This window comes from Cucumis sativus, chromosome 3 (assembly GCF_000004075.3).
Source record: "Cucumis sativus cultivar 9930 chromosome 3, Cucumber_9930_V3, whole genome shotgun sequence".
NCBI lineage: Eukaryota > Viridiplantae > Streptophyta > Magnoliopsida > Cucurbitales > Cucurbitaceae > Cucumis > Cucumis sativus.
In genome coordinates, this window is record NC_026657.2 from 1,012,714 (window position 1) to 1,028,568 (window position 15,855).

Here is a 15,855-nt window from a genome sequence, read left to right on the forward strand (position 1 = left end):
AGATTCATGTAAGATCAAACAAAGGAGTGGTGGGCGAACTCAAGCATAGCTCAACAAACAAGGAAATCAATATGCCACCATGATCCTACGATCACGATTTGATGATATAAATGATGACATTGGGATATTGAGAAGGGCTAGTTTTCACATTCTGAAGATAACAAATTGAAAGGAATAATATAATTAAATAAAATCTTCTTCCCCCCAAAGAATTTATCTGATAAAAATACTCTCTTCCTCTTGTTCTATAAAGCTACTGCACAATTTTAGAAAGGGGTGTTAATAAAAGCAAAGCATTCTATACAAACCCACCATTGAAAAATCCTTCCCTTTTCTCACTCATTGGACGACCTTCTTTCACAACAGCAGCTCCATTGAAAACAGCTGCTACAACAACAGTCACTGCTGCATCTCCATTGCAAACAACTAGTGCAGCAGCAGCATTTCCAACTAAAGCAATTAGTGGACGGGCAGCTGAAGCAGCACCTCAGCGTCGGGCATTTCGGGCATCTAGGTTTACAGGATGCAGGACATTTCAACCGTACTGAGCAGCAACTCGCACAGCTTGGTCTCGAGCATTTTGGTTGCCAACATTTGACTTTGCAGCACCATCCATGACAAGAAACTGAACAACAACAGGATCTTTTTTGCAGGTCAAGAGTTTGTCGAATTCTTTTAAGGCGAATTTTTGTGGTTATGTTCTCCATTTCGTGAATGAACTTGCAAAGATGGCGGATATAGTCAGGATAAAGTTCTAAGTTGCAGTGTCCTCCTCCTTTTATCCATAGAGGGTCGTATGGTTCTCTCGACATTTTCCATAATCCATTTCCATGGAGCCAATTGACAACATCATCTTCGGTGCCCTGCGAATTACATTCGAAAACATCAAAAGTCACAAATTTATACAGCAATTGGATGGTGGAATCCAAAAACTCCATTCTTACATCCTAGATGAAACTCATCGACATTGATACAACAATTGATTGGGTAATTAGAGCCATTTTATGATATGTTACCACAAAGTCAGTGATTAAGTGACAGGAAAAGGAATAGTTATCCATACATATATTCACGTACGCCGAAACGCACCCGACAATCTAATCAAACATCCGGTTCGAAACCACTGGGAACAAGTTCGAGTTGAAGCAAAGTGAAAAATGTTGTTAATTGCTTTATGTTTAAGTTAATTTCCTAGTATATTCATGAAAGATATCCAAAAGAGAGAATGAGAGAATGAACTTACATGTATTACAAGCACAGGACACTTCACCTTCTTAATTTTATTAATGTTCTGCAAGAAAAGAGAGAACTCACAAGCTTAATGCACAGATGAAAGTATCAAATCCATAAATGTCGAAGATAGGCATGTTACCTTATAAATATCAAAGCAAAAGGTGAACTTAACGTGACATAGAACTCGTAGACCTGAAAGGATCGCGCTATGCAGGACGACACCCCTCAACCTCGGCAATTTAGAAGCCAAATGCAATGTTGGTCCACTTCCAACAGACTGTCCATACAAGATCAAATCTTCTTGGCTAACTCCGTACTCGGTTTCAAGGCACTCGTACACTGCTTCGATATCAGCATACGTATTCGATTCGCTAGGCTGGATTTCACAAATAACGTTAATTCAACTAGCCAACAGCGACTGCAATTTAAGTTTTTGGTAGACAGCATAGAGCAATGATAAAAAACTGAACGAGAGCTAGCTAATTCAGCCTTCTAACAATGATCCAACCTTTTTTGTAACGAGCGCCAATGAATCATCGTCACAAAAGGCTCGAATAAAATGCTAAGGAGTTCAAATTCATCAAAATTTCATTCACAAGCAGCCTAGATTACTGCCCTTGTATTTTGGGTTAATCTCATGCCCTCGTCAAACCGCAATTTTTTTGACGTGACGCAGAAATGTTAAGTCTTACCCTTTCATTTCTAGATTTTGTTTGTAACAGGTTTTAAACACTTTATCACAACTTCAACAAATTGAAATCAATGTAGAGATTAACCCCTAAACACTAAACTCACAAACAGTCAAATCTAAGGCATAAACTGTTTACTTAAATGATAGAGTCAAATACAACAGATTGGGGTGTAGAGTGAAACAGCAACATACCTTACCAGTTGAAGCTCCATAGCCAGAATAGTCGTATCTGCATAAAAAGATTACAAAAAGTTTAGATACGAAAACATGTAAGCATGTAACAGGCGAAAACAACCAAATCCATCGAAATAGTACCAAAAAAAGCTCAACAAAATCCATAGCAAATGAAAACAGGTCCGAGATTATGGTATAATGTCTTAGTGCAACATTTTTTTGCAACAACCATGACTGCTTAAGGCAACTTACGCACACTTGGACTAATTATCTCAAAGGTCCAACGATCATAACATACAACATTCGACTCCAAGAAACTAGTAGAATTCAATATTCTGAGTAAACAACCAGAAAAACGCACATCTCGTTCTTCCGACTACTCGACCAAAACTATGGTTGTTACATGTAAACCAACAAATAGGACAATTACATAAATGTCAGTAAGTTTATAAAACAAAATTTCTAGAAAACAAAAGTTGAGTAATTGAAATTTATTCCAAAAGAGAAAAAAATCATATTATATGGAAAAGGAAAGCAAATCTTGAGAGAAAAGAAGAATGGAAAAGGAAGTAAAAAGCAAAAGTTTCACAGAACTCCATCAAAAGAAAAAAAAAATCACATTTTGCAACTAAAAGAGGAGAGAAAATGGGTGCTTTTTTTCAGGGGAAAAGGTAAGAAAGAAGGTTAAAAAAATGACCTGAAAAAGAAACCAACTTTGGAACTATTAAACTAACCCTTCTCTTGTTTCACTTTACACTTTCCACTCAATCATCTATGTGGTAAATAATTGATGTAAAAATGTAAAATCTTCAAACACAAATGCAAAAACAACAGTAAATTTCAAAATCCCATTCGGATGAAACATTCAAAAGTAAAAGGAAAAAGAGAGGATTGAACCCAGTAATAACTAAAGCCTTCTAATTTCTATTTTCTTTTTTTAAATGACAGAGAAAGAGAAGCCACGGCCAAAAATAGAAACAAAGTTCCATAAATCAGAATAAAGTGAAAGAGAAGATTGAACCCATGAGATTGAAACCAATTTCATAAAATAAAAAAGATAAAAAAAAATCCTTGTAAGTATCAAACATGGCAGAGAAAGAGAAACAATAGCCACACAAAAGAAAAAGTTAAGAAAACCCTCCAGTTCTCAAAGTAATAAAACTCCAAAAAAAGCTTCAACAAAAACAGAGCTCCATTAATCAGAAGGAACTTAAAAGAGAGGGTGAGAATAGAAACCAATTCCTAAAATGTAATAATACAAAATAATAATGAAAACAACATAAACAAAGCTTCATAAATCAGAACAAAATTAAGAAGACTAAGTGAAAGGAAGGGTAATTTTATTTATTTATTTATTTTGTAAATAAATAAATCCCAACTCCTTCGAAGTAATAAAAAAAGCCCAAAAAAACATTTTAAAAAAACTCAATTAATCAGAAGAAATAAAAACAGAGTAAATAATATGAACTCCAAAAACTTCATTAAAAAAGCAGAGCTCCATTAATTAGAACAAAATTAAGAGCAAAACTAATTTAATTTATTTTAAAAAAACACAACTCCCTCAACATGCTAAAAAAAACCCAAAAATATCTTTTAATCTCAATTAATCCTAAAAAATATGATAATTAAGAAGAAAGTAAAATAAAAAAAATAAAAAAACCATATCCTTCAATATACTTTTAGAAAAAGAAAAAGAAAAAGAAACCACAATTCCTTCCATGTAATAGAAACTCAAAAAAGTTTTTAAAAAAAACAGAGCTCCAATTACTCAATACCCATAAGAACCTTAAACAGAGAGAATAACACATAAAGTAAAAACCCCAACTCCTTGAAAATGGAGGGGAAAAACAGTAGCAAATGTTTGAGTGAGGGGAAAAAACCACCAAGTAACCAAAAACCTTCTCTAAACCTCAAATTTCCACCCAAAGAACTAGAGAGAGAGAGAGAACAAACCCCATAAGATTAACTCTAAGATTAACTTTAAGCTGAAGAAAAAGATCATAGAGTTGACCAAGATCAGCGGCATTTCCATGTGAATAAAGCAGAGTTAGTCTCGCACAAGGATTCTTCAAGTAAAATCCCACTATCTTATTCCCACGTTTGGTATCTATCATCAATACATCCAACAAACTATCCTCCACTGCCGTCCCGGCCGCCGCCGACACCACCGTCAGCCTCCGCTCCCCTTCCCCTTCTCCTTTTCTGATCTGATACGTCGCCGGCGACGGCGGAAAGAAGGCAAATTTTGAAGCCAATTGAGAGAACATGCAACCCATTCACCACTGAAACACCTTATTGAACTTAAACTCATGAGATTCATTCACAACATTTTTTGGTTTTTTTTCTTTTTTTTTTTTTTTTGGAGGAGAGGGTGGTGAAAGTTTTGAAAAAAAACAGAGAAGGAGAGAGAAAATGGGGTTTAGACAGAGAGAAATAGAGAGAGAGAGAGAGATGAGTAATGGAGAAATGAAATGAAATGGGTTTTGAAAATGAAGGAAATGGGATTTGGATGTTTAGCTATATTTGTGTAAGATCATTGTTTGTAATGTAAAGTTTTCAGATTTCTAAACACAGAAAGAGAGAGAAAGAGAGAGAGAGAGAGAGAAAGCAGAGTGGCAGAAGAACACAGAGCCATTATATTATTAAACTAATTAAGCAAACTCTTGTTTTCCTTTTTTAATTTTAATTTGCATTTTTCTAATTGGTGCTTTCCTTCTTGATTTGGGTTAAACAACCCAATTCGACCCAACTACTCGAGACTATAATAACCCCTCTCCGTTATAGTAAATACTATTTAAAAATTTTCTCTAAGTCTACGTCTTAGTTCTCAATACAAAGAGATCCTTCTACAACCAGATTGGATTTCATAATCTTACTCGACTACTTTATTCTTCTTTCTCTGATTAAGCTCTTAGAGTTGTCCGATTTACGGACGTTGGCGCTAAAGAAAGAGTCTGAGTATAGGAATTTTTCTTGAACAAGAGTTCAATAAGTAACTTATTGAAGTTTTCCGATAAAGAAACCACTAAGTGGATTATCCGTTTAAAGTTTAAAGAAAGAGAGGAAAAATTTATGAACATGAAAAAAAAATTAGATTGTTTAAAACAAAAAAATTAAAAAGATTTTAGAATTATGTTAATAAATTTTACTATATTTTGTAAATAGTTTCACTATTTTATTGTTTTTTAAAACGTCTCCATTTATTATTTGTTACTATTTTTGCTAACTCTTTATTATTTTTTATTCTTTGCTATATTATTTACTATTTTCTTCTTTAACTGAATTAGTTTATACTTCAAATATATATTATAATTTAAATTAAAATAATTTACACTTAAAACACGTAAGGTTATAATTTAATTATAATAACCTATGACCAAAGTAACTCAATTCTTGTCCTAAACGTTTTTTTAGTATTTTCTTTTAATTTTATTAAGATGGTGGATTAAACCTTAAACCGAGCTTACTTACTTTGTCATTTGAGGTATTAAATATTGATATTGGGAAAACTATTGAATTCTCAGTTTAATAAACAATATAGATAAAAATATGAATAATATCCAAATAAATTAGATTAAACGATGAATTATGCAGATAAAGTTATAATTTAATTCCTAATAAAAATATTGGTTTCTATCGATAAAATTATTTATGAATTTTTTATCACATTGTATAAATCATTTATAAAGGTTATGATTAAATTGTAAATTTCTATAAATCACAGACATAGATATTGTTATTTGTTGTAAATACAACAAATTCTTAATAACTTTTAATTTCAGAATACAATATAAGCCTATTGATTCATTGTTTTTTCTTAATATAAACTTTTACTAAATTGTTACAAATAAACTTTTACTAAATTGTTACAAATAAACTTTTACTAAATTGTTACAAATTTTAAATTACAACATTTCCTAATTGTCATATAGATATTTTACCTGACATATTTAAATTATAATTAATAAGATTTAACCAAACACAAGTGTCAATTTGAATCTAAATCCAAATAATTATGGTTAAATTAGTCATTTAACCTTTATTATTTTAAGCTTTTCAAATTAATTTGGAATCCAACCCGTTTATTTAATTCACTCTTTTTATTTAAACAATGTTCTTGTCTACCTATAAAGTTAATAAAACAAAACAAAATTTATTTATTATATATATATATACACATTTTTTTTTACAAAACCCAACTGAATTATTTATATTATAAATGGTAATAAAACAAAAAAAAAAGTGTAATTTTTTAAATATGTATTTAAAAGTGAAGAGAGAGAAAAATAAATTTGTTTGTGCATGACTTCATTGCTTTGTCAGTTCCACAGACATTAGGTCAAAATATATATATATATATATATATGTATGTATATGTTTCTCTCTCTATCTACTAAAAGCCAAAATTTGAAGTTAAAATTATTATTTATTTATTACCCCAACTTGATTTGATTATTTATTTATTTAGAGTTAAATCTTAAACTCATTTTTGGATCTGGATTTGAAAAGGTTTGAATTTGTATAGGTTAAGTATAAAAAGCAATAGACTGACCCATCTCATATTAATGTACACATTATTAGATATTCAAATTTATTAGTAGCTTCTGATTATATTATCATAATTTTGGAAATATTTGATTTCCAAACTCATTTACTAACTGTGCCAACGCACATGAAAAACTAGCGCTAATTGGTTTAATTGATTTGTGGTGAAAGAATTTAAATTTTGATCGTATTTTGTTTATATAAGCACGAACGAATTTAACATGGGTCTGTACTTTGTGTCATTTTAATTTTACATTATTTACAATGACAGTAAACGTTAAATTTATAATATAATAAATGTAAGTAAATTTGAACCAATTTTTTTTAATTACTAACGTGTTATATTTTAATTGAATTGGACTTGTTTTATCGTTAGAGTGAGTTATCATAATTTTTCATTCTTTATCTATGATTACTCAATAATTTATAAATGGTGTTATGACTATTTAATTTATCTCTAGATTTGTTTGAAGCCATTAGGAAGAAAAAAACGAGATGTTAAAAAAAATACATAAAACTTTTTTTTGAATGTTGTAAGGAAGCTAAGACATTAGAACGATTAAATTCGTTTATGTTTGTAAGCTTTTATAGTTTAAAAATAATTTAGGACGGAAGTTATTTAATTTAGAGATTTTTTCAAAATATAAAAAGAAATTGCCCTCCATAGAATAAACCAATAGTGATAAATTTTATTTTAGTTGATTTTTATATTGAGTGTAAATATTTTATCAAATATTCTATTTATTACTATTTTTTTTGCATGATAAAGAACGCGAAAAAATCACACGTATCTCAATCTCTCTTTTTCTCTTCTTCATTCTAAAGAAAATGGAAGGCGTGTAATGCAATTTTGAACGGACAAATTGAGTTCTCTGTTTAACCTCTCTAAAAGGAAAGAAAAATTGTTTGTTATTTCAAATCTAATTCTGGTTCCGACAACTCAAAACCTCGAAATACTAATATGATAGAAGATGCTTCAAGTGGTTGTGTTAGTGATTACAAACTTGGAGAATTGTAGATTCAAGGACGGAAATGGAAGTAGTTGATTCCATAATTATTTTATGTTTATATATTTGTCAATGTACTTGTATTTCTAATTCTCAAATTAATATTGAAAAATGTTTTGTAAATGTTTCCGCTGCGTTAAGGCTATTATGCATTTAAAATGAACAGTTTTCAAAAAAAGCTATCACAAGCTTAGCTTAAGTATATTTCCGACAAGAAGTCTCGAGTTCAAATTCTCAATCTCTTAAAAAAAACCATTTAAAAAATTATATATAGAGAGAGTAAAAGAAACTATTTAAAAAATTATATATATATATAGAGTAAAAATTTGTAAAGACTCCTAATAAACGATAGGTTGATAGACTTGTGTTTATTATTTTCGAACATTGATAAATTTTTATTAGTGTTTATTAAAGGTCTATCGATATCTATATCAATGTTAACTTTGTATTACCTTTTATTAGTACAATTAATTTCTTGAAAATTATTCTAAATTATCTTTACAAGTTGCAAACAAATTAAATGTTAAATGTAATATTTAAAAATGAGAAACAATTCTCATAACTAAGGGGTGAAAGTTGAATTTTTGTAGAAGCAAATTAAACTTAGTATTATTCTTAAAGAATATATATAATATGAAGGGAAGGGAAGGCATGGGTTTGTTTCTAAGATGCTATGAATGTTTTTGTTGATGATTTTGTATGATTAGTTTTTATTTTTCATGCATAATGGAGACATAATCATTTCATTTTCAACATTTTTCTTCCCATACATTATCATACAAAACAATATCATATTTATAATATATGCTCTCTTCCACCCTCCTATATACTTTTCATTTTAATGTTTTTTAAATGCCCTAATGAATTTATACTTTTGTTTTTATGTGACAAATAAATCAAAACTTAAATAAATAAATCATAAGGTTGTAATTGCTACCCTTCTTTTTCCTTTTAGTTTCCTTTCTCTAGTGTAATGGTATTTATTTGGATTTTTTTTTTTCAATTATAGAGTAGTGGATGGAGGTCTAACTTTACCGTTTGAATATCGAGATTGATAGAGCATACTCATTATAATTGAATTATATTCATGCTGACTTAAATATTTTATCGTATAACTATTAAAATATTCAACTTAAAAGATAAATTTTTAAAAAGTTAAAATAAAATAAACAAAACATATATTATTGACCAAAATATCACATGTTCAGTATTATCTCACCACTACGTGTTATTGAATTAAAAAAAAAAAACCGTACATATAGAGCTTTCATTTGAACATAGCAAAATTTTAGATTTTGTCGTTAAAATAGCAAACGCTTTTCTTGAAATTGAAACCACCCTACATAGAAAATGAAAAAGAGAGAAATTGCGTATAAGTGTATATAGAGTTCTTGAGTTATTATTGATAGTAAATTTTCCCTTTATAGATTATAGATTAGTTTGTATTCAACTTTTATTTAAAGAAATTTGAATTAATTATTTTTACATTTGAAACTTTTATAATTTTAATTTTAACTCGTTCGAACGACATGCATTAAACATGTTTCACAACGTTAAAAATAAAATGGACTTTGTATAGATAGAATATCTTTGTAGGAATAAAATACATACTAAAACTATTTCAAAAAACAATTAATGTATAAACTAATTAGACTAACGATGCTTTTCCAATCACGATTTGTCCTAAATTTAGATCATATTCATAATTAATTATTTCATAACGTGTAGTTTTAATAAGTATCTAATTTGCATTGATTCGGATATAAACTAAATTTCCGCTAAAAGAATTATTTGATTTTTTTAATATTTAATTATCGCATAAATTAATTTTGAATAATTTTTTTGAATCATATTCTACTTTAAATTTATATTATAAAACCTAATTATAATTTTTATTTATAATGCATCTCTAACCAATTTGAATCTTTTTAATGTGAATCATACGAATTATTTATATTATATTAAAACATCAATACGAATTATTTATATTATATTAAAATATCAATATTTGGATGAAAATTTATTACTATCAATCAAACTTTGCCTTCCTTTATAACAATCCTAAATTTCAATTTTTTTTTTAAGTTTAGTTACGAATTCTATTTATATTTTAATTTGTTAAATACCATGTTTGATTTGGGAATATATTTTAAAATAATATAAGCTTTGAGATAGTTAATGTAAGTACATGGGCCATAGTTTTCTTACGGATGAAAACATTTAAAAGGCCATTTAATTTTTTATTATCAAGAATATTAAAATTAAATGTCATTGAAAATAGTCAGATGCCATTTTATTAGGGATTTGAATCCGTATTTGAATATTTAATGCATAAAATAAATACTAAAATAGAAAAAAAAAAATAAGAGGTATTTTTAAAAGTAACAAAATAAATTAAAATATTTAGAAGGTATAGCAAAATTTCTATCACTATAACATATAAATGACTCTAAGTGATAGAATTTGTTATAGGGGTAGATATTTTGTAAAATTTGTTATTTTTTAAAATATTTCAAAAATTAAATATAACAACAAAATAGATGAGTGATTAACTATAACTTTTTTAAAAAATAGAAAAATTAACTAACTATTTACCTTTCACATAGAAAAACTATAAAAAATAAATTTTATTATACTTGATTTTTATATGAATTGTAAATATTTTGGTAAATTATATAAGATGACGAAAACATTTAGAAAAAAATAGCTCATGAGACTTTTTTTCTTTTGCCTATTGTGAATATCACTAATGTTAATGTGTCTGACTCCTCCAATTTAATTATAAGAGGAATCGTTGGAGCATCAATATATGAAGAATCTGAGCAAAATTCTTTGCACTGCTCCGTGGGTCGCAAAGTTTCAATAATGGAACTGTTTTTTATCCATATTCATGAACCAAATCCCCATATTCATTAGGCGAAGCGAAGCGATTTCCAAGCGCAAAGAATATTGCGAGGAGTGCAAGTAAAGAAATCCATATTTATATGTGGATAATAGATGTTATCTAAAGAATATTTGTTATCGACTTTTAAATTTGATACTTTTATAATTTAAAAAATGTAGTTATATAGACTTTATTGTCATATCACTAATTACTGATCATATTTGTCATGTTCACAATATAAAAAAATAGGTGTCATCAGATGTTTTTCCTAAATGTTTTGGTTATCTGGTGTAATTTCTCACAATAATATCTATTTTTTTTAATATAATAAAATGAACCTAGATGTTTTTAAATGGAGCAAGATGTAAATATTTTTTTACTTTTATATTTTGGTAATTTAAATAAATAGTATGGTAAAAGGTGGGACCAAGAAAATAGTGGAAGCAGAAGTTTACGTGTAGTGGGAAACTTTGCTGTGAGGCGCAGTGTACAATCACTACAGCGTAAACGGCAAACGCTTCGCATTGGATCCTCTTCCTTCATCCTTTCAATCTTCGCCGTCCATTTTCTATTTTACTTAAAATCCTTCAATCATATCTATTTTATTTTAAATATTTTAAATCATAAAAATTACAAATATATATATATAACAAAATATCTTAATCTATGACGGTTTGAATTATATTTTAAAGTACTTAATTTATAAAATAAATTATTTTGAAAAGAAAACAAAACTAAAGTTTTGGAAACACTCGAAATACATTTTTAAATATATTTTAACTATTTTTATAAAAAATAGTTCAATCAAATTTGAGTTTCTTAAAAAAAATCTTTTAAATAATTTAAATCGAATTATAAACCGACCCTTAGATATATTAAAATAAACTACTATGATAAATATAGATAGTAGACGAAATTTTAACTCAGTGTTTTAAGTGGACACAACCACTATACCAAAGACATCATATAATAAAAACAAAGCATTGTTTAAAATATATTGTAATTTAACACTTTCAAATTAATATTAAAAATATAAAAATAAAAAATACGAGGGAACATGTATCTCCTGCCCGTTGTAGATCCGCCCGTAGATACGGTAGGTTATCTAAATTGCAATCTTTCTTTATATTTATAAATAGTGGAGATTTTGTATTTTATATTGTCTTCCATAAATTACATTATGCCCTATTTTTTAAAAGAAAAAACGAGTATCATTAATTTTCATTACTATTTTGTTCTATGATATATTCTATTAGTAAGAATAATGGCTAGCGATCATTTATTATATAGGTTGCCCTATCCTCTAAAAAATTATATAATATATATATTATTAGGTTACTTTATAAATTTCCAAAGTTTATATTTAATTTCTTTTTTATCTAAGAAATTTATATTATAGATTTTGGAGATGGGTTATAAATAAGTATATGATTTATGGATTGTGTGGCTAGTACTAATTTCACTATTTAAATACTATAAAATTTAAAAGTTAATCGATAGTTTATATTAAAAAAAAATTGAATTGCTAAATAAAACTTCTAATTATGTATGGACAAATATGTTAAACAATATATTTTAAAATTTAAAAATCTATCGAACACAAATACAATGTACTTTTGAAAGTTTAGAAAAAAAATAAACAAAGATGAACAAGTTCTACGTGTATATTGTAACGAAACGTTTAATGAGCTATACAAAACTCTTAATTACAATAAAAGAAACTGAACTATTACTTAATTGACCTAATGAGATCGAGATGTGCTTTTGTAAAATAATTTGACATGACAATTGTTTCACATGTATTGTACTTATTCGAAATCAAGCATAATCACTCAATGAAATTTTCTATAGCCATCTTCAATCATTAAATAATCATTTAATATTAATGTACAATGCTATTGTTCTTGACACGACGTAACACTAGTGAATAACACACATTTGAAAGATTGAGCAAAAAAAAGAAAAAAACACAGCTAATTGAAATATATGTCTCACGTGAAGTATTTTAATACTGCAAAAGTATCATTTTTTTCGATACTATTACATAAGTACATTTTTTCGATATCGCAAAAGTCTATGTCTCACATGAAGTATTTTTAATACCGCAAAAGTATCATTTTCTTAATACTATTGCATAAGTACAATATTTTATTTGTTGGAACCAATCGATTTTATGTTTTATAAACACATTTAAAAACTTGATAGACTTAATATGCATTTCCAAATAATACGAACTAACAATCAACGATAATGAAACGAGTTACATTCCTTTTGTAACCAATTTGTTTTTCTCAAAAAACTATTGCCAACTTAATCAATCGGGCAACTCTCTCGTCTCGCGTGTCATTCATCATATTATTATTAATAATAATAAAGCTACCAAAGTACAAGAACATAGGTACTACTCTATATTAATTGCAGTCATACTAACATTATTTGAGAATGATATAGAGTTCATCAACATCAAACAATTATTATTGGTCAATGAATTTATTCGTAATATCAGTTGATACAATAGGTATTATTCATATTTATTGTGATTTAAAGTTGTGTTAATTTAGTGGTAGGAGTTGGGGAAGTGTTGAGTACGAATTCGAATCTGATTTGATTTGATGGTTGAACTGTACAATCAATGAACGATTGATAGAAGGGAACTGTATGAGCTTATGGTGTGAGTACACCGCACTGAATCCGGCCCTCCCCGCTTCGTGTCTTCTTTATCCCCCGCCAATTATATCCGGGCCCCACGCGCTTCTCTTCGCGTGCTTCCAATACGCCAAAACCAACGAAATAAAGTGAGAAGAAAAAAAACTCCATAAACCCATCAAAATGGAAAATTTAATAATAATAATAATTATTATTATTGTTAATATCCATTGGAAGTATAAAATATTGGATTTTTTTAATTCTTGAGTTCGAATTTTGTATATCTTTATGTTATTTTATTTTATTCTACTACATGATTGAGTTAACGAGTTAACGAGTTAGCTATAATAGAAGATTTAGAAGATAGATTATTTTAGTTTGAATTACAATATTAAGTGTTTGTGATGTTGATTGTTTTAATTTTAAATAGAATAGTAAACACGATACCAAATAATTAGAAAAAAAAACCATGAATGTTAAATAGTAAAAATTGTAATAAATAGTAAATACGGTAGCAAATGAGGCACTTTGAAATAGTGTTTACTTACGTAATTAGAATTTTTTACCTAATATTTATGGTAATTAAATATGGTTATTATAGCATTGCGTAATTATATTTTCAAAAAAACCATTTATAAAGATAAATATTTTATTTTGAAGATACAAATATTCACTTTTATGATTAGTAAACTAGAATTGAGAAGATAAAAATTGTAAATTAAACATCATTCTCTTTAATATAATTATATATAATGTGACTTGAAAGAAATGAATTTTGTTAAAGGATAAATAATATTGGGTATTAGACAAAAATCATCCGTTGGTGATAATGTAATATTTGAATGACATGTTCTTGATTGTAAATATATTAGCATAACACAATTTAATAATCTATCAAACTTTTGTTGACTAATTAAGTGAGATTTCTAAGTTTCCTTTCATTTTTAGTTCTACTTGTTTTTTTTCTTTAATTACCAAGAACAACAATAGTAATAAAAAAAATATTAAAATATCATTTTGGTTTTTATACTTTAAAGTTGTTCAATTTTAGTTATTGTACTTTCAAACGTTAAATTTACAGTCTTTAAGACTTTTAATAAATCTTAAATTTAGTCTTCACTGTTATTTTATTATAGATATTTTCTGTACTGTATTAACATTTTCACTACAAAATTTAAAAATATACTCATTTATTGGGTTTATTGCATGAAAATTGTACGATTGTTTAATTAATTCCAATAAAAAATAAGTTTAAGAGACTAAATTAAAAATTTAGTAAGAGAATAACTAAAATAGAACATTTAAAGGACAGTTTGAGACAATGATTATCTAGGATTATAATAATCATCTCTTACTACAGTAAATATTATTTCAAAGTTTGCAACTATTCAATAAACACTATTTACTATTTTCTACGATTTGACATTTATAATATTTTTTAATTTTTGTTACAATATTAATATTTATTTATCAAACTAAAATAATCTTTAACACCCTACACTTATTTTTATAATTCAAACTAAAACAATTTATACGTTAAAGGGAAGCTATAATAATTTTGTTATTGCCTTCCAACGTAATATTTTTAACCATGGAAGGGAAGGAGAGGACCCGGGCGGCGGGGAGTGAGGGTGACGGCACGTGGAAGTCACGCAGCCGTGAGAAGTCAGTAGTAGTACGTCTACGTGTACATATTCATTTTGTTTTTTGACTTAAAACGCATTGGGCGTGGTGGGGTCCAAGCGGTCAAATCAACGGTAGTGATTCTCTTTGGGTTTTGTTCATCTGACGGCTACAACGAGGCCCTACATGCCTGCTCTTCACAGAACCCGCTAACGTGTCTTCTTATTATCTCAACTTAGACTATCCCAACCCTTCCAAATATTGGCTAAAATTCACTTTTTTAAAATAACCCCTTTTTTTTTACTAATTTAGTCCCAAAAATTCAATCCAAAATGTTAATTCTTTTATAATAATCTTTATAACATAACATTTATCGCATAAATAAATTGGTAAATTTATAACTACCTCATAGAATAACAAAAAAAAAATATTGACTAAGTCACCCTATACTAAAATTTAAAAGTACGTGACTATGTATTTTATGTTTATATTGTAATATGCTTTTGTAAAATTATATGAAAGAAAAACATCTTTAACCTATGGATAATTGTGAATTGTTGGTATACTTTGATATATTTATCGATGTATGTGTAATTAAAAGGTTAAATATCGATATTAAAGATCAATAGTTATATATTCGTAAAATTAAAATACCAATATTAATATTTTCACACAATCTCAAATTTGGATTTTAATATTAGTAATTAGCAACAATGACCACTAACATCAATCACCTAAACTAAAGAGATGGAAGTTTATAGATAAGACTGAAACAAAGTGTGGAAGGATATAAATAAATATAATCTACAAAATATGAAAAAGAGAGTAAGTAAATAACAAAAGAAAGATAATTAAGAGAAACACCTTTAGTTAAAGCAAAGGACAAATGAGACAAAATCTTTTTGACTTAAGAATCATTAGAGTGCATAAGACATTATTATGCAAATCTTAAATAAAGGGAGAAAATGGTTAAAGGAAGTTGGTTATATTTGACTTCTTTGTTTCTATTTTTCTTTTTATAAAAAAAGTAGCTTTAATTAGTATACATTCTT

At 27.6% G+C, this 15,855-nt stretch overlaps 1 protein-coding gene across 1 annotated transcript; it reads right to left on the reverse strand.

Annotated features, from left to right (window-relative positions):
- Positions 1–60: 60 nt before the first annotated feature.
- LOC101206393 (alpha/beta hydrolase domain-containing protein 17B) lies at positions 61–4,705 on the reverse strand. Its single transcript, XM_004146054.3, has 5 exons — positions 4,052–4,705; positions 2,117–2,153; positions 1,373–1,609; positions 1,244–1,291; positions 61–863 (listed from the first exon to the last, which is right to left on the reverse strand). Exons 1-5 carry the CDS (start codon positions 4,372–4,374, stop codon positions 336–338), a joined length of 1,173 nt encoding a protein of 390 aa, XP_004146102.1. The 5' UTR covers positions 4,375–4,705; the 3' UTR covers positions 61–335.
- Between the last annotated feature and the right edge of the window lie 11,150 nt (positions 4,706–15,855).